General features: G+C 39.7%; 1 protein-coding gene across 4 annotated transcripts in view; it reads right to left on the bottom strand.

Annotated features, from left to right (window-relative positions):
• Window positions 1-4,876: 4,876 nt before the first annotated feature.
• Window positions 4,877-24,747, bottom strand: part of LOC308411019 (myocardin-related transcription factor A-like) — a 37,057-nt gene continuing 17,186 nt past the window's right edge. Inside the window, exons 4-19 of one of the 4 annotated variants that reach the window (XM_080904710.1) lie at window positions 24,435-24,510; window positions 24,173-24,316; window positions 20,233-20,408; window positions 18,627-18,719; window positions 18,246-18,311; window positions 17,916-18,094; window positions 17,589-17,772; window positions 14,881-15,082; window positions 14,640-14,782; window positions 12,622-13,557; window positions 12,157-12,354; window positions 11,498-11,611; window positions 8,469-8,612; window positions 8,275-8,358; window positions 8,081-8,129; window positions 4,877-7,410 (exon numbers count right to left, since the gene is read on the bottom strand). In XM_080904710.1, the coding sequence (XP_080760836.1) occupies window positions 6,863-7,410; window positions 8,081-8,129; window positions 8,275-8,358; window positions 8,469-8,612; window positions 11,498-11,611; window positions 12,157-12,354; window positions 12,622-13,557; window positions 14,640-14,782; window positions 14,881-15,082; window positions 17,589-17,772; window positions 17,916-18,094; window positions 18,246-18,311; window positions 18,627-18,719; window positions 20,233-20,408; window positions 24,173-24,316; window positions 24,435-24,510 (3,336 nt within the window). In that variant the 3' untranslated portion in view covers window positions 4,877-6,862. Of the gene's footprint in view, window positions 7,411-8,080; window positions 8,130-8,274; window positions 8,359-8,468; window positions 8,613-11,497; window positions 11,612-12,156; window positions 12,355-12,621; window positions 13,558-14,639; window positions 14,783-14,860; window positions 15,083-17,588; window positions 17,773-17,915; window positions 18,095-18,245; window positions 18,312-18,626; window positions 18,764-20,232; window positions 20,409-24,172; window positions 24,317-24,434; window positions 24,511-24,747 lie in introns of those variants that run through there. The other 3 variants (XM_080904711.1, XM_080904712.1, XM_080904713.1) reach the window with 3 other exon arrangements.

Raw genomic sequence — 24,747 nt, 5'->3', positions numbered from 1 at the left:
AGGGACATGGGAGAAAAAAAAATTACGATGAACTTTTGCGAGATCTCGCAAAACAAACTTGGGATCTCGCAAAACTTTTGATGAAGAAATTGATGAAGCTAGACAGGAAGAGGTTAAAGAAGAAGTGTCAGGCCTGAAAACCATCCAAGAACAAAAAGAAATCAGACCTAAGATGCATCTGTACCTCAGTTGATCCAACTGTTCACTGAACCCTCACGAGAAATGGATCCAGTGGAAGGTTGGCAGTCAAAAAGCCATCGTTAATGAAGAGAAACAGGGACAAAAGGCTGTTGTGCCTAATTACACAAGAACTGGGCTGAAAATCAGTGGCAACGGGTCTAATGGAGTGAAGAATGCAAATGTGAAATGTCTGGTTAAGTTTGAGGGGATCATTCAGCTAATGAAACAGGAGCAAATGATACATTTGTACGACAGGCTGCTTGTAACTGTGCCTAAAAATACAATTTTAAATAGGTTCTTAGCTAATGTGTCTATTGTGTCTATTAAACAACTAAAAATGGATGAAAAAGAAGCCAATGTCCAAAAAAATTCCCTTTAGAAAACCTGGAGAGCTATTGCTCAAGAAGGATAAGGAACAGACTCTACTATCACTGTATCAGTTTCCTAGCAAAGTATAGACCTTTGTTACCACCACAATGTTGTAATCAGACATTGCTCTGAATCTTCTCAAAATATAAGTTTGTGCTCCTGTAGGAGTGTTATAAAACAGCCATTGTGTACTTGGAAGTCCACGTGTTGTAAATGTAGGTATTGTGTATATTTGTGGATGCATGTGTTGCTGTCTGTGTTTGGAAATGCTAACATACTTCCACATCACAAGCAGACCCCCTACTGTAATGCTGAGGCGCATCAAAGCATCTGCAGAATCACTTCAGGCTGTCTAATATCAACCCCCCCTGCTGTGGCTCATATGCCAAAGGTGAAGCTCTGCAGTCAGGAAAAGCGAGATAATGGGACAGTTTGCCGGGATGGAAGCTTTAAGGACATCTCCACAAGTTAAGAAGTTGTCTGGTGTGACAACGCAAGCTGCTTGATTGCACTGACGTCAGTCAAGATCAAAACTTGAACCACATCTCCACTTTTCCTTAAGTGAATTTTAAAACAGTTAACAATGATATACTATAAAGAGGAGCAAATGTGAAAAACTGCCAGTGCATGTATAGTTTAAGCTACCTAGTGATAATTTGCATAATTGCTTCAGAGCTTTAACCTTTCAGCATTTTTCTCAACTACCTCAAGAGCACACCCAGCCGTAATATTTGCTTTTTTTTCTAGGATGAAAAGAAGGAAAAAAAGGACGAATGATGAAGGTGGAGACCAGCCGCCATGTTATGGGTTTGAGTGAAAGGCAATGGACCCCCACTGTGGAGTGCCCGCTCCCCTGCATTAGACTGTAGAGTATGTTATCATTTTCAAATAAACCTCCGTCTCCCTCATGGTGAGAGTCTGTGTGTATTCATCTGTGTTACGTTTCATATGTGATCTGTGTTATCAGTGATGTGACAACATATAATTCACCCCCTGTTCAAGTACTGAAATGCATTGAGGAGACACACTAGTGTATATGTGTACTGCATGAACACTGGATTGCATTCCTCGTTCTCCTGTAGGTCTCTATGAATTTCTATTTCTGAGATTCTATGCATCTTTGAAAATAAACAGCAAGCTTGTGGGTGTGAAGATAAGCCTGCAATTATCTTCAGTATCATCGGCTTTGCTAAATCAGAATATCAAGGAACAAACAAGCAAACCGGAACTAATCAAAGAATGAATTCACTGAAAAACTGTTTTATTCTGGCTTATAGAATCAAAGCTTCTGCTGCTGAGTGAGCGTGAGTGTGCTGTAATGGTTATCTAAAGAAGTCAATCCGTATCTGCAAGAGAACAGTTCAAGGTTTATTAAATGTACTGTAACATGTCTACTTTAATATTATTATAGCATATGTATTTTAGTGGGTACAAATATGATTATTTGATTATTTTATGAATTTCAAGATCCACATATAACAAATTATTTCCACATTGTTAAAGTTATATAAAAATAGACTCATGCTAGGTCCACAATGGCCAGTATCAGTACCATGACTGACATGTTTAAGTACGTACGTAGTTAATTATAAGCACTGATGGGAATAACGGCGTTAAGAGTAACGGTGTTGCTAACGGCATTACTTTTGTCATTAACGACTAATCTAATTACTATTCCCATCGTTACTAACAAGAAAATGCGGTGAGGTCGTGTTACTATTTTTCAACAAACAGACGGTCGAAGCTGTGTTCAGCTTACCGCATTTTATATCAGTTGCACGGAAGTAGCTGTAAGTAATCTGGACGCTACAGCTTTAAGCAGCTGCGCGTGCTCCCGCGGACGGCAATCACTTTCTGGTAGACGATCACTTTTTGACACAACACCTGGAGCTAAGGGGGCAAAACAATCACATGAGTGCTGCTGTTTGACTGAGGAAGAATAAAGTAGTCGTGGTAAGTCAATCACATGACCACTTCAAGACAAAGCAACAAGGTGACATACACCAGTTTATAAATTGTGTCAATAGACCACGTAAAACCAGAGTCATGATAAATAATATATAAGCGTGTTTTTCCTGAATAGTTTCGCTACGTTTACTGTCTAAGGACAGCGCAGCAAGCACTCTCTGCTTATGAGCCAAAAAATAAAAAAACAAAGCAAAAAACAGCCCGTTCGTTTTGGTGGAAAAATGTACCATGTCAATCCAAAAATGATATGGCAACATGACATTTGGTTGTTTAGGAAGAGGGGGAAGGTTCAGGAGAGCGAGAGAGAGAGATAAAGACAGCAGAAAAAGAGAGAGAGGGAGTTTTGGGATGTGAGAGATTTGTGACGTTTAGCGTGTTTGGAGCGTGTAGTTAATGTGTTGTCTTGTGTAGTTAGTGTGCAGTGTTGTGGATAGTATTGTGTTGTGTGTCAGAACAATGAGGCGACTGCTGTCTCCAGGTAGAGACAGGAGTGATACACCTGCTGCTGTCAGACCTGCAGGTATCAGGCTGTGATGTTCTCCTTCATAGTGGACAGAAATAGTTTTTTTGGAGTGGCACAAATAATTTGTGAGGCATCTTATTGAATGCAGAACAGCTGATGGTTCTGTAAATAGTTTGAAATGGTTATAAAAAAAAGGGTAAAAGGTAAATGGCTGCAAATAACTTTGTTTGCAAAACTTGTGCAGAGGATTTTAAAATTGACAATTTATATTTGCATTTAAGGTTATGAAATATGATTCAATAAACATGTTTGTGGTTGTTACAGTAAAAAATATAACTTTCTACTCGGATTTTATGTTTTTTGTCTGCTTTTATCAATTGTGTTAATACAGTATGTCAAAATGAAAACATAACTGTAAATTCAGACACGTGAGGTTGTGCTGAAAAGGATGATACCAAACAAGGCAAAGTAAATAGTTTTTAAAGGTGAAATGTGGAGGGAAAATCAAAAGTGGTTAAAAATGGCCAATTATACCCTGGACAGAGGGTTAAACATTTTTTTTAAAGTAATGCAATAGTTACTTTTCAATTAATTAATTACTTTTAGAATCTTGAAACTCAGTTACTAACTCAGTTACTTTTTTGAAGAAGTAACTAGTAACTATAATTAATTACTTTTGCAAAGTAACTTGCCCAACACTGATAATAAGTAAGCTTATTTAATAAGACATAGACAGTCACACAGCACTGTACACAAAAAGAGTGCAGTGGTGATAGTTTTGAATGTCTTCGGGCAGGTTTTCAACTTTTCTTTGTGTTGTAGCTTTTGCATTCAAACACCAAAGAAAGAGGGTTTTTGTTGGTGTCCTCTTTAGGATAGGGATTTGTGTCAGTGTGGGTGTGAAATTTATGGTTTTCAGGGTTTCTATCGGTTTTTATCATTATTTCTTTTTACCGTTTTTCCCATTAACTCGGTTTCCCCGGGTCTTTTTCCATGTGTTATGAATAAATCTTCCTTTTTTGTACTGGTACTGATTTTATTTTGTTGTATTTATCTGCGACACCTTAAAGGCCGGTCCATGAAAATATTGTCAGACATAAACCGGTCCGTGGTGCAAAAAAGGTTGGGGACCGCTGGTCTAAAGGGTCTTTGCATCACCATCACCTGACTGTATGTGTGACCTTAGGACCACTGCCCACTTTCTACTCGTCTTCCATAGTAGAAACCTGAAGATTAGACAAGCTGAAACGAAGCACAGACGAAGAGAGTTCTTCATCTGAAAAGAATAGTAAACAAAGAGCAACATATGAATAGTTAAAATAGAAAAGAGTAGCCTTTGGGACTGTCCTTTCTTTGGCACTAAAATGCAATAAATATTTCTTCCACCTACAACAGAATGCCTGAAATATTTTTTCCCACAGGGGAAACATGGTCTTATGACAGTTTCCACAACACTTATAAAATATTAGTATTGCGTAAAACAAATTCAAAATGCAGTAGCAGCTCTTTCATAGGAGCCAGAACATTACACATTTAGTACAATATAAATAGTAACGCACTGAAAAATGTAATGACATGTATATTGCATGTGCATGGTAAATTCAGCATATGTGTTCATGGATATCATCATAGTTGTCTACATTGCCTTCAAATGTTTTGTTGTTGTTGTTATTCTCAAGACAAATTAATTTCTGATCAAACAGCACCAAGAAACCTGAATTACACAAGAAGAAAAGAAGAAAATTAGAAACAAATGTGCCTTAAAATGGTAAGTGTTCAGTGTCTGAAATGTGAAATGACAGCACTAAAAGCTCTGATACAGTACAGGACAACTAAACAAGTAAAAAACAAAATAACTGCAAAAATCCTTTAAGAATAATTGAATTCAAAATAAGTGAATCAGACATCAAGAGTTTCTCCTTTTATATCATATCTTATTCTCTTTCATCATCACGTGTGCATTGATCATTTATAACAAGAGCAAACATAAAGACGGCTGAATACAGGCAATGTCCAATCCTTTTGGGGATCACTAATATACCATAAATACCAAACAGTATATAAACAGGAAGCACTGTGAGCATATCATACCAACAGATTCACACATTAAACAGAAATATAAAATGATCAGAGTTTTTTTTAAAATAATGTTTCATGTATTTACATTTATATCATTTTGGAACTCTAAAATAAACCCAAACAAAACAGTAAAACACTGGGCATCACACTTTATATTGTCAAAAACACTGATCAGTTCAACATTTTCTATTGAAAAAGTGCCAAATAAATTGCGGCATTGTTATTATATTGTTTATTTCCTCATTATTTTCAAGAACCAGCAGCTCACATATCAGTTTTCACGTTCCATACATTCAAAACCAGGGATTTGTCTTTGGCATACAGTTAATCTTCTATATAATGTATATAATATTTCTTTAGGAGAAGCTGGGCTGTGAATGAAACAATCAACAATTTTCAGTAGTTTCATTCCATAACTCTCCTGTCACAATCAATTTTCTATTTTCTTTTTTTTTTTTTTGCATAGTTTTATAAATTCAAACGCAAACAGTGCTGTGCAGTCTGGGTTTTTAAAACCAACATTTAATACCAACACTGTCATTGTTTTTGTTTTCCCCACTATACTGTGGGACTTAAGCCAAATACAGCCTTTAAACTCCCTTTATTGTAACACTGTTAATTTTGATGTAATAATTCATGATTGTTCCAAACATTTTGCATAAGCTAAGTGTGTACCTAAGTTTTGATGTTGTGCTTGGATGATTTTTGTACTTAATTCTGGAGATAGATGTATCCTGTACCACAACACTTATAACATATTAGCATGAAAATGCTTGTGAAATATCAACAGTTTGATTTTTCATGGGAATGAATCCTTGAAAAATCCAGAGTTCAGTTCCAGAGCAGTAGCACATACATAATGTGTGTAAGTTTGACTAGCACTAAATACAGTAGTAACACTTTTATGGCTGTAGCCTGCAAAATATCCAAAGTTATTTCCATAACATGGAGCTACAGTCATTGTAAATCCCACTATTATTAGCCAGCATTAGATATTTGATGATCTATCGGTATCTGCATTTATTGGCTGATGACTGAAAATTTTAAAGTAAAGAAGAGAAGGGAGAAACACCCTTCAACCATGTTATGTGGGTTTGAATTTGCATAGTTTGCCCAACAAAGGGCGCTTGCAACTTCCCTTTTGGCAGTAAATGTGTTTGCAACATCAGTGTTGCATCGGTGTCCCACTAGTCCAAGCAGAGTTGGGCAGTGTACAAACAAGTAAATAAATAACTACACATAGCAACTATCGAGGAAATCTGTTTGTGTTTTCTGTGCCTGAAAGGAGAAAAAATATCAGCCGATATATCAGAATATCTCATTTTAAAATTCACCCAATATTGGTATCGATCTTAAAAGTTTCTCCTTTAACTTTGGTTATTGATTACTATTTAAATTACAAGCAAGGAGATTGCATTGTCATTAGACAAATATCAAGTAAGTTTTCATACCTCTTTACTTGAACACTGTGTCTATGGTAAGACAAGAGTAATTTATATTTTTGGGGATTATGTTGGAGTTAAAAGCACAAAAGTGTCAACAAGACCTTTGCTAAAGATGCACTAACAGATATAGGACCTGCCTAATAAGAGCATCAAAATCAGTGCAGCAAAATATAAACAAATAAACAAAGGTCAAAGCTCTTGAAGATCCAATATCCAAATGTATGAGAACATAGAGACTAAGTGCCCTAATCAAATACTGAAACCTCAGCAATCAGTTGCATGTTTTTATGTGTAAGTGACTGGATAATGAGTAACTGCACCCATCTACATAGGATATCAGTTTTCCAGTAGCTCTAGGCTATAGGGAGAATTCCGAATGTATGTGCAGGTCAGAACTATCCAGGAAGTCTGTGGAAAAGACACTAGGGGGAGTTTGGAGAGCCAGTGATGGACTTTCCTCTTCTCTATCTCTTTCTGTGGTAAGATTCAACCAGTCCATACTGTCCAACCCTTGCTCCCATGACGCCGTGTCTGAGGTATCCATGGGAGAAAGGGGGTGGTTCAGAATGCTGGAAGTGCACAGCATTTGGTTGTGAAGGTCATCAATCAAGCTAAGTAGACCTCCGGGCTCCACCCCGAGAAGAGGCCTTCCAGTGGTGCTTTCGAGGAAGTCCTCAAGGCGCCCACTTTCAGCATGACTAAGGTGTTGTTTCTGTCCTGTGGTGTCGGCCACAGTTTGAAGCTCAGGCTGCAAAGAGGGGTCAGGGTGTGGAGTGCCACAGCAAGGCGGAATGGGGGGAGACGGGGGCAGCAACATCTGGAGTGGTGAGGGAGGAAGTGAACAAGCAGAGGAGTCTTGATTAAGGCGGTTCAGAGAGAGGTCTGGTGGAGGCTTACAGGAAGTTTCTGAAAGGAAAGACAAAGATAACATTAAAACAACAAAAATAGAAAGAACTCTAAACCAAGTATTAGGGGCAAAAGAAGATTATTTACATCTCTCTCTATTTCCATCTGCAGTAATTTATATTTAGTGGCTCGCTCTGTTCTGGAGCATATCTCCAGGGAAGGCTTAAGGCAGTGAAACCAACAGCACGACCCCCACACAGAACCCAGCAGGTATTAGTGACAACAAATCAAAACACTGATTAAGTCAGAAACCTACAGAGTAACTAAATATAGCTTAGAGCTTGACCAATCAGCGGGCCAATATTACTGGCTGATATATGCTATTTGCTGATAACTACCAATCCATGATTCCATAATGGAATTGCTGAACTTTTAAATGAGATGTGATGAAAATGTGATGACAAAAAGCCAATAGGGGAAAAAAACAACAACTTTGGACCTCTTGAGCTTTTTCAGTGCCCCTGCTTCTCCAGATTGAGTTGAAAATGGTGATGAACATGTTGTTGAGGGCAAAAAACTCGAACATGATCTATCTATCTATCTATCTATCTATCTATCTATCTATCTATCTATCTATCTATCTATCTATCTATCTATCTATCTATCTATCTATCTATCTATCTATCTATCTATCTATCTATCTATCTATCTATCTATCTTGAGATCTTACCTCCTCTCTGCAAGATGATGTCAATGAAGTCATCTTCATGATCTGTGTCCTGATGAGAAACAACATGTAATGTTTTAAACTACATATAGTGTTACTATATGATACAAATGCCTCATGTGAAAGCCCATGATCAAAAACATAGTTTAAAAAAAGGGTAAATTTTGCGACTGAAATGTCTTTTTTAATCATCATACTTTGTCATCGGGAGATGAGGCTGCTGTCTGAACAGAAGCCGGAGATACAGGACTAAACAAGTCCTCCAGATTTGGGCACACCTCCTGGTAGAGATAAGATGAAGTGAGCGAAAATGAATGAAGAACTAAAAAGTTCCAAGTCCTGTTCCAGGCCCACCATGACAAATTATTCACATCAATGCTGGATTACTTACACCCTGAGAAGGAGATGAAGGGGTGTTTTTTCCTGAGGGAGCAGGCTCTTGGTCCCTGAAGAATGGCTGTAGACTGGGAGGTGCTGACAAACACTGAGCTGTGCCCTGGTGTGGTTTCTCTACAGACACTTGAAGTACTCCATTCTGTGTTTTCAATTAAAGAACAAAATTGGAAAGGACTGTAAGCACCGTAAAAGTAATAAAAGTCAGCAGTACTGATGTAGTTACCAGTAAATTTATTCATAAGATGTAGACAAGTTCTAAATCAAGTGTCACAGAAGGCAAAACGAGACACGGAAAAATTGCTAATCAGGATACAGTGTTCCACTAAATCCTGAGGTGTTTGAGGCAGGCTTTGGCCCAGTGACCACGCGCTCCAGCACACCTGCACTCGGCAGGATATACTGTGCATCTCAATTAGCCAAAATGCAATAGAGTCTTTGTTCTTCCTCCATTAACACCGTAAATCATCGTAATGGAGGATGTCGTAGGAGTAATTAGCAAAGCAATAATAATCAGCATCGGGCTAGTGTCAGAGACTTATCAAGGACCGCTGTCATTGTCTCAAACAGCATACATCATTAATTTTCGATGCGATTGCACTCACTAGAGCAGTTCCCTCACACTCTCATGTTTCTCTATCTCTTTGTGGCGCATTAACAGACTTGTTTCAGCACTGGAGATGGCTCAGGGGGTGTGTGGTTTTCATTGAGATTAAACTGTATAACTCATCAAATATAAAAAGAAATGGTACAAATATTTAAGAAAATTACTTGAGATCTTTTATACGGAAACTTCATGGATAGCAAATAAAAAGATCCCAAGGATTTTGGTTTTTCTCCTCTCACTGTAGTCTAATAGAGATAAATGATATTTAAAAATACAATTGCTTAAAGCCTTGAAGACGATGTGCCTTTTCAGATCCTTGATATGACAGATAATCTATATACCTCAGAGTCAGCAATTTTTATTACAAAATTTTGCTACAAAAGAAATATGCTCTGAGCTAAAACCCACTCAAAGTGGCATATTGACCATACTGATCTACTGTAGTGAAATGTAACACTTTAAGTTTTTCAATACAGTTACAATGGGGTAAAAAAATAGCTGATCCCCTGTTGAAGATTCTCTAATTGTTATGGTAGTTTTGTGTTAATGGAGAGAGACAGAATATAAACCAAAAATCCAGAAATGTACATTGATTTTTATGTTAATGACCGAAATAAGTACTTGATCCCAAAGTAGAGAAACTGTTGTTGGTTAGCTCAGTAGTAAGGCATTTCTTGTAGAAGGTCACCAGGTTTGCACACATCACAGGTGACCCCCCATCTTTAAAGAAATCTTAAACTCCTTTTGGTTTCTTCGATGGCTCTTGGCAACTCAGAGCTTCAGCTCTCTCCACAGATCTATGAAGCGCCTTGAGGCGACTTTTGTTGTGATTTGGCGCTATATAAATAAAATTGAATTGAATTGAATCTTCTATAAGACTGAAGTCGGAAGACTGCCTAGGGTACTCCATGACATTAATGTGCGTCTTTGGTCACTCTTTTGTTGCCTTGGCGGTGTTTTGTGTCACTGTCATGCTTGAAGACCCATTCATGATCCACCTTCAGTGTTCTGGCTGACGGAAGGAGATTGTCATCCAAGATTTTACTGTACATGGCCCTGTCCATTGGCCCCTCATTGAAGTTATCATGTACCCTCAGCAGAAAAACAGCTCCAGTGCAGAATGTTTCCACCTCCATGCTTGACTGTAGCATTGGTGTTCATAATCAGCATTTCTCTTACTCCAAATATGGTGAGTTAAATTGATGCCAAATAGTTTGATTTTGGTTTCTTTTGACCACAGCACTTCTTCCCAAGCCTTCAAATTTAAGATGGGCCTGTACATGTGGCTTCTTGAGCAGGGGATCCTTTTGGGTGCTGCAAGATTTCAATCTATTACACCCCATGAGGTAAGATCTTCCATGGAGTGGCAGGCCAAGAGGGATTGATGGTCGTTTTAGATTTCTTCCATGGCGCCTCAACAGATCCTTACCTTCTCATCAAGTCTTGTAATCGATTCCAGCCTTGTGCAGATTGACATTGTTTGACAACTCTTGGCCTATGGTGGTGGAGAGGTGGAGAGAGACAGATAGCCTCACTACTTTTAAAGATTAGGCCTAACACTTTCTGTTTTGATAAAACATATAGTTAGGGCTGGATCAGGTGACCCTGAATTCTCCCTTAGTCATGCTCCAGTAGGTTTAGGTTGCTGGGGGGTTCCCATCATGACCTGAGTGCTTCTTCTTCTGTCACCTTTTTGACTCACTATGTGTTTATACACCTCTCTGCATGTAATTATTAGTTACTATTAATTTCTGGCTCTCTTCCACAGTGTGTCTTTGTCCTGTCTTCATCCCTTCACCCCAACCAATTGTGGCAGATGCCTGCCCCTCCCTGAACCTGGTTCTGCTGGAGGTTTTGTCCTGTTAAAAGGGAGTTTTGTCTTCTCATTATTGTTCATAGTTTCCTCTGTTTTTTTCTGTAGTATTTTTGGGCCTTTAGCTTGGAATATAAAGTGGAAACTGTTGTTGTGATTTGGCTCTATATAAATAAAATTGTAAAAGGTTAGAATGGAAGAAAGTGATGCTGTGTACAGGTGTGTTTTATGCACACAACGAGTTGAGATCTTTGATTGATTGACCGATCGATTGACCGATTGATCGATCTTTGTTCCACGTGGGCACATAGCACATCTGTGGAAGCCAGAATTCTGGCTGATTTGTAGGGGATCAAATAATTATTTTACTCAATGAGATGCAATTCAGTTCAAAATTTTATGTAATGTGTTTTTTCTAGAGTTTTGGTTGATATTCTGTCTCTCTGTTAAAATTAAACTACCATAAAATTTTGACGCCTTCCATTTCTTTGTACACGAGCAAACTTATGAATTCAGCAGGGAATCAAAGAATCATTTCTCCCATTGTATACACTACCTAAGCTTGGGCAACAAAGTCATATCAGAAATGTCTTGTTTTAATCCTCACCTTAGTGTGCTTTTTCACAAGCTTCACTTGCATGCTTTGCTGAGCTTTACTATCAGCTCTGGTCAGCTTAACAGGGTTGTGGCCTGGACGTTTGGCTGGAGTAGACTGGAGTCGCTATAGGAACAAATGAGGTAGTTATCAATGTAAGAAGTGAACGGACAGCAAAGCAATGAAACAAATTTCATGCAGTCCAGCTCAATTAACAATGATCTGCTTATCCGTTTTTGGTCTGCCTGTGTACACCACCAACCTAAAAGCTACTCGGCTTCCTGATGCTTCTACAAAAAGGCCAGCCTTAAGCAACATCCACCTGTAGGATCTGAATACAGCTTTGCCCTGAGTTGCTGAGTTGAGCTTGATACTTTTTTGCAGGAAATGCAGAGATCAGTGCCTGTGTGGCCAACATTAATGCTGTATAGACTATATCGCACTATATATTTATATAATAAATTAATCTATGTAAATATGACTGACAAAGCTTTTGTGAGTCAGTCCTTCAACATTTTAACACTAATGCTATCATTGTAAAACTTAAAATGAATCTTCTTAAACATTATGTTGAGAATTGCAGTACTGTTTGATATTCTTTACATTTAACTATAATTGTAATTCTGTAGCTCAAAAAGCAGCAAGATTGCATGCACACTGAGTTTACGTACCTGCAGTGTAATGTGATTGGTTGCCTTTCCCTCAGCAGGGTCCTTTATTTTGTTTCCAGTAAGGTGATTGGTCAGCGCGATCAGAAAATGGTTACCGTTGGTGTCAGTGACCAGGGTTGGGGTGGAGTCAATCTTAAGGTGGTCCAGTGAGAAAGAGGCACTTGAGCCTGACTGCTGTTTCAGGTATGCTTGAGGCACCTGTTCAACAGAAAAGAGAACTTTTATGGGAAGAACCTACACAGTCTAGTCTACACTTCACTGCATACCAGCATGGCAACAAATTAACTTCCGTTTTGATTCATCATACTCAGTGCTTGCTAGATATGATTGTTATAATTATTCTCTTTATTCTAAATTCTTACCAGAGCTGATTGTTCAGGATCCTTCTTAAGAGCAGAACTTTACAAGCAATGCAGTTAAATAAAACTCCAACCCCACACACTATAGATAAAAGACAGTCCTAACCTTAGATGGCTGCTGCTGCTGCTGCTTCACCTGCTGTTTGGGCACCTGTTGCTGCTTCAGCTGTATTTTGGTCTGAATCTGGATTTGCTGTAGTTGTTTAGTCTGTTGTTTAGTCTTCATTTGCTGTGGCAACATGTGCGACTTTTGTTGCTTCAGCAGAAGCTGTTGCTTCAGCTGCATCTGTTGCACGTGTTTTGACTGTTGATGCTGCTGTTGTGACTGCAGCAGGAGCTGCTTTTGCTGGTTTTGAGATTTTTTCTTTCTCTGCTGACAAAGTTTCTGCAGGTCGTGCTGATTCTCCAGCGTCTGATTCTGGATGATGTGCTGCTGCTGCTGTAGCAGGACTTTCTGTATGGTGTGTTGTTGAGCCAGCTGCTCCTCCTGTGTTTGGGTTGAGGACTGTGGCAATCCATGAGTGATTGGGGACTGGAAATTTTTCTCAGGTTTAACTTCTTCTTCCTCAATTACTTCCTGTTTCACAATTACCTTGGTAATATCCATCTCTTGTGAAATAGGTGATTTTTGCGAGGGAAATTGATCAAAGTCCATTGAGAAGGCAACATCGGGCTCATCGAGAGGTTCTTCTTTTACCCCGAGAGGACTGATTGGCTCTGGAGCCTTTCCTCTGTCTCCATTTTCCAGCTGCATTTTTAGCACCTCCACCAATCTCTGTTTCTGCCACAACATCCTGGTCAGCACCTCTATCTGCTTATCTTTCTCCTGCAGCAATCTGTCTTTATCAACACTCAGTACAGGAACTGTGCTCGTAGTGGCTGGGACACCTGAAGATACTGAGGAGCGTCTTTGAAGAGAGGCAGACTTTAAAGAGTATTGACAAGGAGCGGGAGTCGAGCATCGAGGCTCCTCTTTAACGTTTGTGGAGAGCTGAGCAACTGAAGATGGCTGGAGGCTCAATTGGTTGAGAGGTGAACTCATCTATTGAGAGAAGAAATAGGTCATCTATAAGTGTAAAGCAAACTGTGTGTCTGCAGTTTTAATTATATAATGGTTCACCTTACAATATACAAGGAGCTGAAAAATTAAAGGAAAAACTTGAATACTTATGGTCCAGTGCCTCTGTTACAGTGTGGGATCTGAGCGATCACCTTTATTCTGTCATTAAACATTTCTGGCTAATGCATGGGGGCTCTTCCAGGCTGATAGTGTCAGAGGGGCAGCTGAATAGTTGATGAGTACAGAAATAAGAGGAATCATGTGCTGTAGAATTTTTACAGAATTGAACTAATTTTGGTGACATGTCATGGTTTAACATAGCGGTCCCCAACCCCCGGGCCACAGACCGGAACCGTTCCGTGAGTCATTTGGTACCAGGCTGCAAGAGTTGAGAGTTTTTATCATTATTTTTTTAGCGTTTTTATCATTAACTCTGTTTCCCTGGGTGTTTTCCTGTGTGTTATGAATAAATCTTTTTTTTGGTACCAGTACTGGTTTTATTTTGTTGTATTTATCTGCGACACCTTAAAGGCCGGTCTGTGAAAATATTGTCAAATATAAACTGATCCGTGGCACAAAAAATTTTGGGGACTGCTGGTTTAAGACCTCACAAAGACATGTAAATTGGGTTTTCCTTTAATTTGTCATACAAATGTACTTCATGTTCATTCATTTTTTATGGTGGAACATGAGATTCACATCATGGATGTGCATCCAGAAAAACTGTGTGACGCTGTCATGTCAATGTGGACCAAAATCTCTGAGGAATGTTTCACTTTTTTTTTTTTTACCATAGCCATAATGTTTATTTTTGCTATGTTTATAATTATTGTTTTTGTTAATATAATAAAATCTATCATCTTCCGCTTGTCAACTTCATTAGCAATATAAGTGTCTCATTATCAACACTTGTATTTTAGTTTTGATCTTGAACTTGTCAAACAAGGAAGTTCTGAGAGGAAGTGAATTTATCACTGTGACACTTAAATATGTGTAATGCATGGCTTTCTTCAGTAAATTTCTGAAGTCCTCTAAGGTTTATTATAGCAACAAAAAGGTATTACCAGCTCCCCTAAGAGGTCACTGTTAAAACTGGTGTCTTCTGGACTCATGGAGGGAATGAAGGAGACAGCTGAAGAGGCAAGGCTCCCATTGGAGGTCATGAACTGTTGAGGTTTTGCTGCATTTAGGCTCCCACCGCTGCCCACTTCAGCAACACAAAAATGTCCAGAAAGACTGGTATTAGACAGTTAACAGAAAGTTTATATACTCTTTCTAGGATAACCTCTATGCGTGTATTGTTACTGGTGATGATGAATGCAGCGCTCTTGGATGATTTTCCTGCTCCTTCAGCCCCTGGCCCTGTGGTACACCCTGCTGTTGGAGAGGAGGTAGTGTCACTGCCTCGGCTTAATTCCTGATATGTCCTCAGCCTCTCAATGAGGTCGTTTTTGGTGCCGGAGACGGGCAAGTTACGCAGCTTTAATTCGGACTTCAGTTCCGCAACCTGATGTAAAGACAGCATTAAAAACAGAATTGAGATAGAAGAAAGAGAGACGGGGAAAGCAAAGAGATTAGGATAAATTTGAAAGGGAAATCAAAACGGGAACAAGAAGAAGAAGTAATCCATCACTGTCTCATTGTTTAACTTCGCTGAGCTGGTTGGCTCCATCGAATGAAAGAAACCTTGAGGATTCTTTTTCCATGCATCACATCACATCTCCCATTTACTCCATCTAAAGGGTACGAATGTCAGGCCAGCTGCTCCAGCCTCCCTCTTCTCTTTACCTTAGTCTCAGTTCAGGAGTGGTTTCAGTTGTACCATTTGAATGGACCAGTCACCTTCAACTTCAACTCCACTACAACTCCAGATTGTAGAATCAGCTACTACAGCCGGTTAGTCTCATTCCAGCCTTTTGAATTAATCTGCAAACCTGCTTGTTTCACCCTGCCTCTCCTCCAGCTCTAGCCTCTCCTCCAGCCCCCCTGCCACTAGGGGTGCAACGATATTCGTATCGATATTGAACCGTTCGATACAGTGCTTTCGGTTCGGTACGCATATGTATCGAACAATACAAAATTTGTAATTTATTTTATCAACTTTCCTTCTGACAATGCTGTCTGTGTTGAGCGCTCAGTGAATCTGCATTCGACTACTCCGCCTAGGCTCGACAGTGCAGCCTAGGCGGAGTAGTCGAACGCAGATTCACTGAGCGCTCAACACAGACAGCATCATCAGAAGGAAGAGCGCAGGGCAAGCTAGCGAGACAGAAGTTAAGCTCTCCTTGCAACATGGACCTCCCCCACCCTCATTCAGATCTGGCGTTTGGAATTATTTTGGTTTTCATGTGACGTATGACCCTGAAGGTAAGCGAGTCATGGACTAAAGTAAAACAGTATGTTGGATGTGCCACGCAATGCTCAATTACATGGGTGGGAACTAGTGTGTTAGCCCAGTTAGCTCGTTAACGTGTTGGCCGTCTAGCCCCATGCACGGAGCGATCGGCGGTAGCTCGTTAACGGAGATTTGCCGTGTTGTGGCGTTAAGGTCATTTCAACGAGATTAACCTGAAAGCACTAGTGGGAACACAACGAATATGACTGCACATTTACGCCGACATCATCCTAGTGCAAAGACAAAAACAACAAGCATGCTACTAACTTTAGCCGAGTCATTTAGACAGCTGTTAGCACATGATTCTCCTTATGCTGCTGAGAATATAGCCCAGAAGAAGCGGATAGTATAGCTTTTATTTTGGAAAGAGACATTTCTCTGTAATAAACTCTCTTTTCCAAAGATGAGTGATTCCTCAATCAGATACAGGGCTCGCAATATCGCTAGCCCGACGTCCCGGGGCTAGCGATTTTTTCAGTCGGGCTACCAAAATCTATCTCTGCCCTGCCCGTCGGGCTATTGTAGGAAGGAAAAATATATGTCAATGCTTTTGCATTCTTTCAGAAATGTAGCTGGGTAATTATGTCATTGGCATCGGTGAGCCACTGTCAATATGTGACATATTGCAATCGCGTTTGAATTTGCGCTTGTTTTTTTGCTTTCACTTTGCAATCGCGCGAACTGTGTATAGAGAGCGACAGCACTGATCTGTGAGTGATGATAATTTGTGCACCAATTCCTCTGACATCGTCTTATTAATCGTTAGCTTACTATGCAAACATGACAAGTGAAATCTCCCGCAGCAAGCTTAAACATGTGAGAGGTTGATCGCGCAGAGAATCGCTGAGCTTATGTGAGTGCGCGTGTAAAAGCATTTCAGTTCTGCTGAGCCAAATAAGACAGGTCAGGGTGAAGAAGTGACAGCCAAAGAAAAGCTTACCACAAAACGGAGAAGTTATGACAAATCAGACTATAAGGCAAAAAGAAAGTGCAGCTTTATGGTTTCATGGACAAAATAATTTCTGTGGCTGCAATATGACGAGCTAAATAACCAGGGCTGCACATAAGTGGTCCGCAGGTGCGCATTCGCTGTCAAAATAAAAAACACGCACAAGGGTTAGGGTTAAATTTAAAAACTGTACTTTTGAGTTAAAATATATATTTATAATTTTAATAAATGACAAATTAAAAAGGCATGAACATTTTTTTGTATCGAAAAAATATCGAACCGTGACACCAAAGTATCGAACCAAACCGAACCGTGAATTTTGTGTATCGTTGCACCCCTACCTGCCACTATATTTTTCAAGAGAAATCTCTGGATTCCCTGAACATATTGCTGCTGTGGCCCCCACCTGGCCACAGCCACCCACTTAGCCCTACCATTACTACACACTTTTAATACATCGTTTAACTCCATCCTTTATTGATAAATCGTCCGTTCCTTCTATAAACCTAGCTTGGTTCTGACAGGTCATAGCACAGACAGATATTTATTTAGACTCTTAATTCTTTACTGGATGCTTAGTATGCAGTCATGCATGTTACTCATATTATAAAAACGACACATAAGGTAGGAAAGGTTTCTCTGGGATGTGCATGTCGCTGTGCAATTTACCTTCATTTCATCGAGGTTTGGAGGCAGAGACACTGGTTTGGTTCCACCTAGCGGGACAGAACTTAGACAGGTGTGGACGAAATGTTTAGAGAAGTTTAAAGGTGCACCAGCAGGTCGAGGTGGGGAGGAGGAGGTGTGCATAGACTTAGAGGAGGAAGATGGCTGCTGAGCTGTCTGGGATCTGCTGGGCAAAAATACAGTGACACAAAAGTAAATCTTAACAGGTGCTCTTGAGTTCTGAAAACAGAAGTTTATGTCCAATGTTCCTTCCAGCCTTTGAACGTGCAATCCTTCAGACTCCACAGAAGAGCATGCATCTGGACTTACTTAGTTGGTGCAGGGAGGATGGTGTGGTAGCGCTGCTGCTGCTGACTGAGGATCTGGAGCTGCAAGAAGAGCTGCTGCTGCTGGAGGATCTTGGCATAGGATGAATCCAGATGAGGAGGAGGCTCTTTATCTCCCTTCTGATCAGGAGGGATGTACTGATGGTACTTTAGCTTTTTTATCTGGAAAGCACCCCCATTAATAGCAAGTCATTATTTCAGCACTGCAGTACAGCATTTCAGACAAATATTTGCCTTCTCTTAGCTGTAGCTACACTGGGTATTTGGAATGCCAGCATTAGAATAGTTTCCTCAGAGAAGGAGAAGTTTCTACCTTTGGTTTGTCCTTGGTTTTCTTGTGTCTCAGGCCAGAGCGGTCACAGTTTGGTTTGGGTTGTGGCTAAAAAAAAAAAAAAAAAAAGATGAGTAATTTTAATGAGAGTAAAATGAAACTTTAAACCACATTTTTTGCTTCCCTCATGGAAGCAAAATGAGAAACCCACAACACATGCGAGATTTCCTGTTACCACCAGAGTTCACTTCATCATCTGCAGTTCTGAACAGCTGTCAATAATAATTTTAGCAATTAGCACTAACAGCTAAAATAATCATTTACGAAAGCTCATAATTTAGTCGTCATTGTGACAGGACTGAAGCGGTCCAGTCTAATGTATGCGTGTCTAACAACTAACAGAGCTGAACTGACAGATGTTACCTTGTTGGCACCTGTCCTCAGGAGAGATGACGCCCCTGTCTCATTGGTCAGCTTGAGTGAAATGGGTGACCCAGAAGGAGCTGTAGGTGGGACCTGATTGGTTGGATGGAAACACTGGCTGATCATTCATGGCTAAACTGCAAGGCATCAAAAAGAATCATCCCATTTGAAAAGGTCTTCATTTTTTTAAAGTAGTGAACATCGAAGATTGTGGTAAATGTAAAATTACATAGCAGAAAAGGTTTACATACAAAACGCACAATGTTCACAAATGCTCAATTTGTCCCCCCTCCAGATGCATGGCAAATGTCCATACGACAATCAAACTCATCTCATAGATGTCTGGAGTCGCTGCATCCACTGCTGTTAGAGGCTGGTGGATCGATCCAAATATAAATACTCTCGATACCGACACTGGTATTGGATGGATATTTTGTTTCTGTCCTCTAAGCTCTAACCCACTAAACTGTGTTTGCTAAATCATTATTTTTTGGAAGCTGAAAAAATAAACTTCAAACATGCACTACAACTATATGTTGACTGTCACAAGTATATTATTTATAGCTCATTTAAACAGCAGAAGATCCAAAGTGCTGTAGAGGCAGGAACATTTACAATCCAGTGAGTCATTACATACCGCTCTCCCCTACGTAAGCTGCCTTTGTAAGTTGGAAGTATCTGTATCGGTACTGGCATTAGCAACATTGGTCATGTATTTACTTGGTATGGGATCATAACCAAAAATCTGCAGTATCAAATCAAATCAAAATCAAATCACTTTTATTGTCACATCACATGTGCAGGTACATTGGTACAGCACATGTGAGTGAAATTCTTGTGTGCGAGCTTCACAAGCAACAGAGTTGTGCAAAATACAATAATGTAAACAAGCAAAATACAAGAATGGCTACATCTGAAACTAATAAATATATGTACAGTATATATAATAGTATATGCATTTCTGGATGTTTATACTAAATATTTTTCTATGTGTGTGTGTGTGTGTGTGTGTACACATATTTTACAAATTAAATAGAGTACACAATAAATAAAATATATAAAATAAAATATACAGAGTGAGACATGTGCAAAACAGTGGCGTTACTGTACAGTATGGAGTGCATAATGTTAAAGTTCCAGTAGTGTATGTAACACGACTATAGCCTCTTAGCTTGGTTTGGAAGTACTGTTGTTGATGCACTTCAATGAGGGAAGAACTGGATTTTAATTTATTCAGTAAATAAATCTCCAGGTAGTTTTCACTGCTTTTTATTCAGTAATTAAATGATACAAAACAGTACTTTTCCGTGCATCAGATGGTTGATGTAGCGAAATGCTAAACTTGCTAGTGTGTGAGTGAGTGGGTGCTCAAAATGTTGTTATTTTCCCCTCACCAAAGCCTGGTTATCCCCTCTGTGACAACTGCACCCACTATAAACTCTCCCACACTGTGCTACACCACCACCAGTGGTAAATCTGATGCACGTCACATATACACAGACAAATGCACTAATTCACAGCCTCTACATTGCTTTTAAGCTGTGGATTTACAGTCTTGCATACATTCTGCACAGCATCTTAGTCCCACTCTCTGCGGTGATCCTACCTGTGTAGGAGACGGGATGCCATGGCCTGTCAGTGTTTCCTTTGGAGTGGGCAGAGGTCCCAGGCCCAACGAACAACCCTCCTCACTGACAGATGTGGACTGCTCTGGAGACAGACTGTCATTAGTGTCCTCATCAAATGAAGAGTTCTCTCCTGAGGCTCTTTGAAACTGCGTCTCTGAGAGGAGAAGCATTGTGGGGGAGACGAGGGAAGGAAATAAACATTATCTAGTTAAATTAGACCATAAAATAAATGTACTACCCAGTGATTCTAGGTCCTTGCCCAAGTCTGTGTGCCTGTGTAACACTATCACTTGCATTAACAGGAGCTGAGCCATTAGACTTCTGCTTGTGACTCTAACACCTTGTGGGCACCTCCAATCCAGACAAATTATCACCGGTGCCTCCTCCACAAGTATCGGTGACTCATCAAAGGCTTGCATTTGTTAATGTTCAATATCCTACAAAAATGCACACAAGACACTCGTCCCCAGTGTCTCGTCAACAACTGACACAGAGAGCGAGAGAGCTGTCTAAACTACTTAAACACTTTTCTGTAGTCATATCATGTCCACCAGAGCCAGTCCTAGATGCACTTGTGATGAGTCAGGTTTTTGTCAAGCATTTTGCTTTTCATTCATCTATGTTCATTTCCCACACAGCCAAACAAGGCTTTTATAACAGTTTTTATGTAACAGATGGCGTCTCTCTAAGGATGACGTTGTGCTGAGGATTCTGAAGGATCGTCTGTGTAATTTATGCGATGAATATTTGAACTGTTTATGTGACGGCTTCCCCTGTTTATGCCTGCTATACTAATAATATTCTCTTTAAAATATCTTTAAAATATGTTTCGTATGCAACAGATAAATGCAGCTGAGCGTGATATAATAGTAAATCAGATACAGCAATGTAAAAAACTGCAAAGAAAATTGTCAACCACATGCCCAAAGTTTCCTTATTAGCCAGCCACAGGAAGGTTAAGACATCTTACAGCATAGCTTTAATCCAAGCCTGCCAGCTTTCCCATGCGCCATATCATATAATCATTTCATTATTATGCAGACTTATGAGTCTTCACAGGGATTTAAGGAATAAAAGTACCCGCTAGGATCCCCAGGACTGCTGTAGAGCCATTTTTTTTAATAATAGAACTGAGTTATTAAATTACAGGAGGTGCTAACGGGCAGTAGCCCACTGCTATTTAGAACACACTGCTGTCCATTAATTTACCATCAGCAGGTAATGATGAAAAGACAACACGGGGCTGATTTAATAATGCAATGACTCGCTTACAGCTGTGCTGTGTGTGGGTGTGGGAGTGCATCATGCTTTGTATGCTCATATGTCAACCTCATCTAGCTAGTTCCTGGTGCTCCTACCAAAAGTGGCGGTAATGTAATTGTGTTTATTGTGTAGCAGTGACAGAGATGGATATTCCACTGACACAGTCTGTTATTAAATCTCAACCTTCTTCCTCTACACATCAATCAAGCAGCTGGACCCACTGATTCCTTGCTCCCACAGTACAAAGAAAAAAAAAGTGTTCTATATAAAAATCCCACTTAGACGATCCTCATCCTTATTTCAGGAAGTGTCTTTTATTCTTGGAGCTGTATGATGCCAGTGAGAGCAGACAACACATTCTCACTCCCAAAGTATAACAATTAAGGCTAGGTGACAAATCATATTACGCTTTTGGCCACCCAAAAGGTCCCTATATTACGAGTTCTGAAAAACGAGGAAACATGAGAACCGTTTGGAATAAATCTACACATGTACGTTTATTTTACTTAAATCGCTTTGAAAACACGGAGGGCTGGAATACAGGGCTGGAACACGTGTTACCATGGGAGCTTCCCTCTATTCAATTTCATCCATAATCCGCCGTGTAGCATAGGAAGGCGGAAGGTCACCATAGAACGCCTCGGGATGTGAAAAATCATCGGTATATCACGCGTCGGGAGTGAGAACGGGCTGGAGCAGATGTACTTGATATGGCCAACTCAAACACAGAATTCAAATCCACCTGCTGCGCAAATCTCTTGACTACAATGGGCAACCAAACATATAGAAAATGACCTTGGTGGGTAAAATTTCACTGCTATATGTCAGTAGACTGCAGTCAACTGAACTCTGTTTTCTTAATTCTCCTAATTTAAGTTCATAATCCTAGCCACTGTGGCATTGTTGGACAAACATGTTCAAGATAGCCAAGAAAGATCAAAACATTGCATTTACACCGCGCCCCATAACAGCCGTAGCAAAAAAACTGGAGTCTTTGATAGCTACAGAATGCCAGATGAGAAGTGTTCAAGTCTATTTACTCTGGAGGAGACTGTAAAACTTTGTGAAAGGAGTTGAACACGAGTCAATGAGTAAGTGAAAGTCACTTCTTTTGCTGAGGATATCCTTTTATGTCAGTAAGCACTGCTATTTTTGCCTGCACAAGTGAAACTTTTGTTGAAGTGGATCTAACATTGTTGGTCTCAAAAACTCTCATATGATGTGAGAAAGTTATCAAACTGTTTGTCAGAGGGGAAATGTGACTGTTAAGACACTCGAGTCTCACATTAGTTGACACAACATTAGCATATAACCAGCTAACTGTGTTGTTTAGTTGCCTCATTGTCAGCTGTCCAGAGATGGAAGGGTGGTATATCTGATCTGCTGACAATAAGTAATTGCAACAATATTAGAATAAAAAAGCATGTTTATGGACGTTTTCATGTGTTACTTTTCAGATGATAAAATATAGCTAACATAGCTAAAGACACAAATCAAAATTTGCGTTCGTTGCTGTGTATTTTTAATGGGTTGATTCTAAGTTTATGACAATGCATCTATTTGTTGGAAGATGTAGTTGCGCACTAATCAATGTATATTTATGAAAACAGCATTCTTTTTTTCTATTAAATTACCTCAAAAAATTACTGGAAAAGAGCTAAAAGCGCTCATTTCAGACTATAGATGAACGGAGGAAGCTCCATTAAGGGCCAGTGTGAAACAACTAAGGATTATTTTTTTAGTCATCTATTCTGAAAATATTAATATGCAATTGAATTAAGCTTAATAGGTCCCCATTATTTTAAAATGTCACCTCTTCAATTAGCAAGTGATTCTCTATTAACAGGCACTGTGATTGTTTAAAACCAACCGAGAACAGAGAAGGAAGCAGTATCTTCATCTCTTGTCTGTTAAAATGGGAATCAGAGGTCATGCATCATTTACAATTACCCCCCTCCAACCTTTCCAAACTCATAGAATTGATCAATTGAAGTGTTTGCCTGTCAGTGCGCTGTTTGTGAAAAATTTGTATGTTAGGTGGTTCTTGTTGACAGGTATGGATGCCTGTGTGAGTATGTGGTGAGGACAACTGAAGCATCTGGGATCTGGGAGGAAACAGTACGTTTATGATAGGTGGAGGAAGGGGCCAGGAGGGATGTCCTGTCAGGAGCCTCACAGTGTGGGTGTGTTTTGATGAAAATCTATATCACACGTCCTTCTTCCACACAGACTGTGCGCAGGAAATTATATAGCAATGGTACACCTGTTGATTGTTGAGGGGGCAGAAATAATAAAACAAAATTTGCAAAGTAAGGCCTTCTAAAGTTGTCATGACTAATGTGTTATTGTGCAACAGCCCTACATATCGAGACTGTGTGAAGAAACATTGGTATTGGTTTGTGTACTGATGGCTGGAAAATAGAGACTTACAGATAAGCTCTTGAAAGGCTTACACAAGTTGTCCGCAATAACTGCATCTATCTGCTTAAGATCATTATATCTGGTCTCAACGCTTTGTTTGTGGGTTTTTTCTCTGCGGTCAGCTTATTGCAATCAACCATAAATAACTCTGCACTTATAACATTTAAGCTAATAATTTCCTCCACTCAGCAGAAGTAATCCTGAAACTGTTGCCTAAAAATAGTTCTCACTTACCTATGAAGGCTTGTTTAATACTGGAGTGAACGGGTAGAATGTTTTTATGGATCAACTCCATGGGCCCTGGCCTCTGGGCAATCTTATCATTCAAATCAACAGCGAGGCATGCTTTCTTCAGCTGCTTGACCGGAAGGAACGGCTCTGCATAGACACACAAACCAGGCATGGAAATTCTTTACGAGTGTGCATGGATGTAATGGGTCTTTTTCCATTAGATTGACCAAAGTTCCAGAGGTATGAGGCTCTGTGTAGTGTTTACCCTCCAAGATGTGCATCCTGATCAGTTCAGATTTCTCTGGTCGACTCCTGATCTTTCTCTTGAGATAGTCTTCCGTCTGGAGAGAGACCAAGAGACAAGATGAAGAAGAAGGAATGGAAAATCTCTCAGTTTTGCACTCACAAATCCTTTATTGTGCACTGTTAAACATTGTGGTTCCTCTCCTTCTTTAGGTGTAGTTCCACAAACCCTTCTCTTAACAATGTAGACCGTGCTTCCTAAGCTAACTAAAGGGCCTGTGTTTATCTAATCATTTTAGCTAGTTACTAATGGAGAATTACTTTAACCTACTCAT

This window comes from Rhamphochromis sp. 'chilingali' (assembly GCF_963969265.1).
Source record: "Rhamphochromis sp. 'chilingali' genome assembly, chromosome: 15".
Taxonomy (NCBI): Eukaryota; Metazoa; Chordata; class Actinopteri; order Cichliformes; family Cichlidae; genus Rhamphochromis; species Rhamphochromis sp. 'chilingali'.
This window is presented reverse-complemented; position numbering and strand designations above follow the sequence as displayed.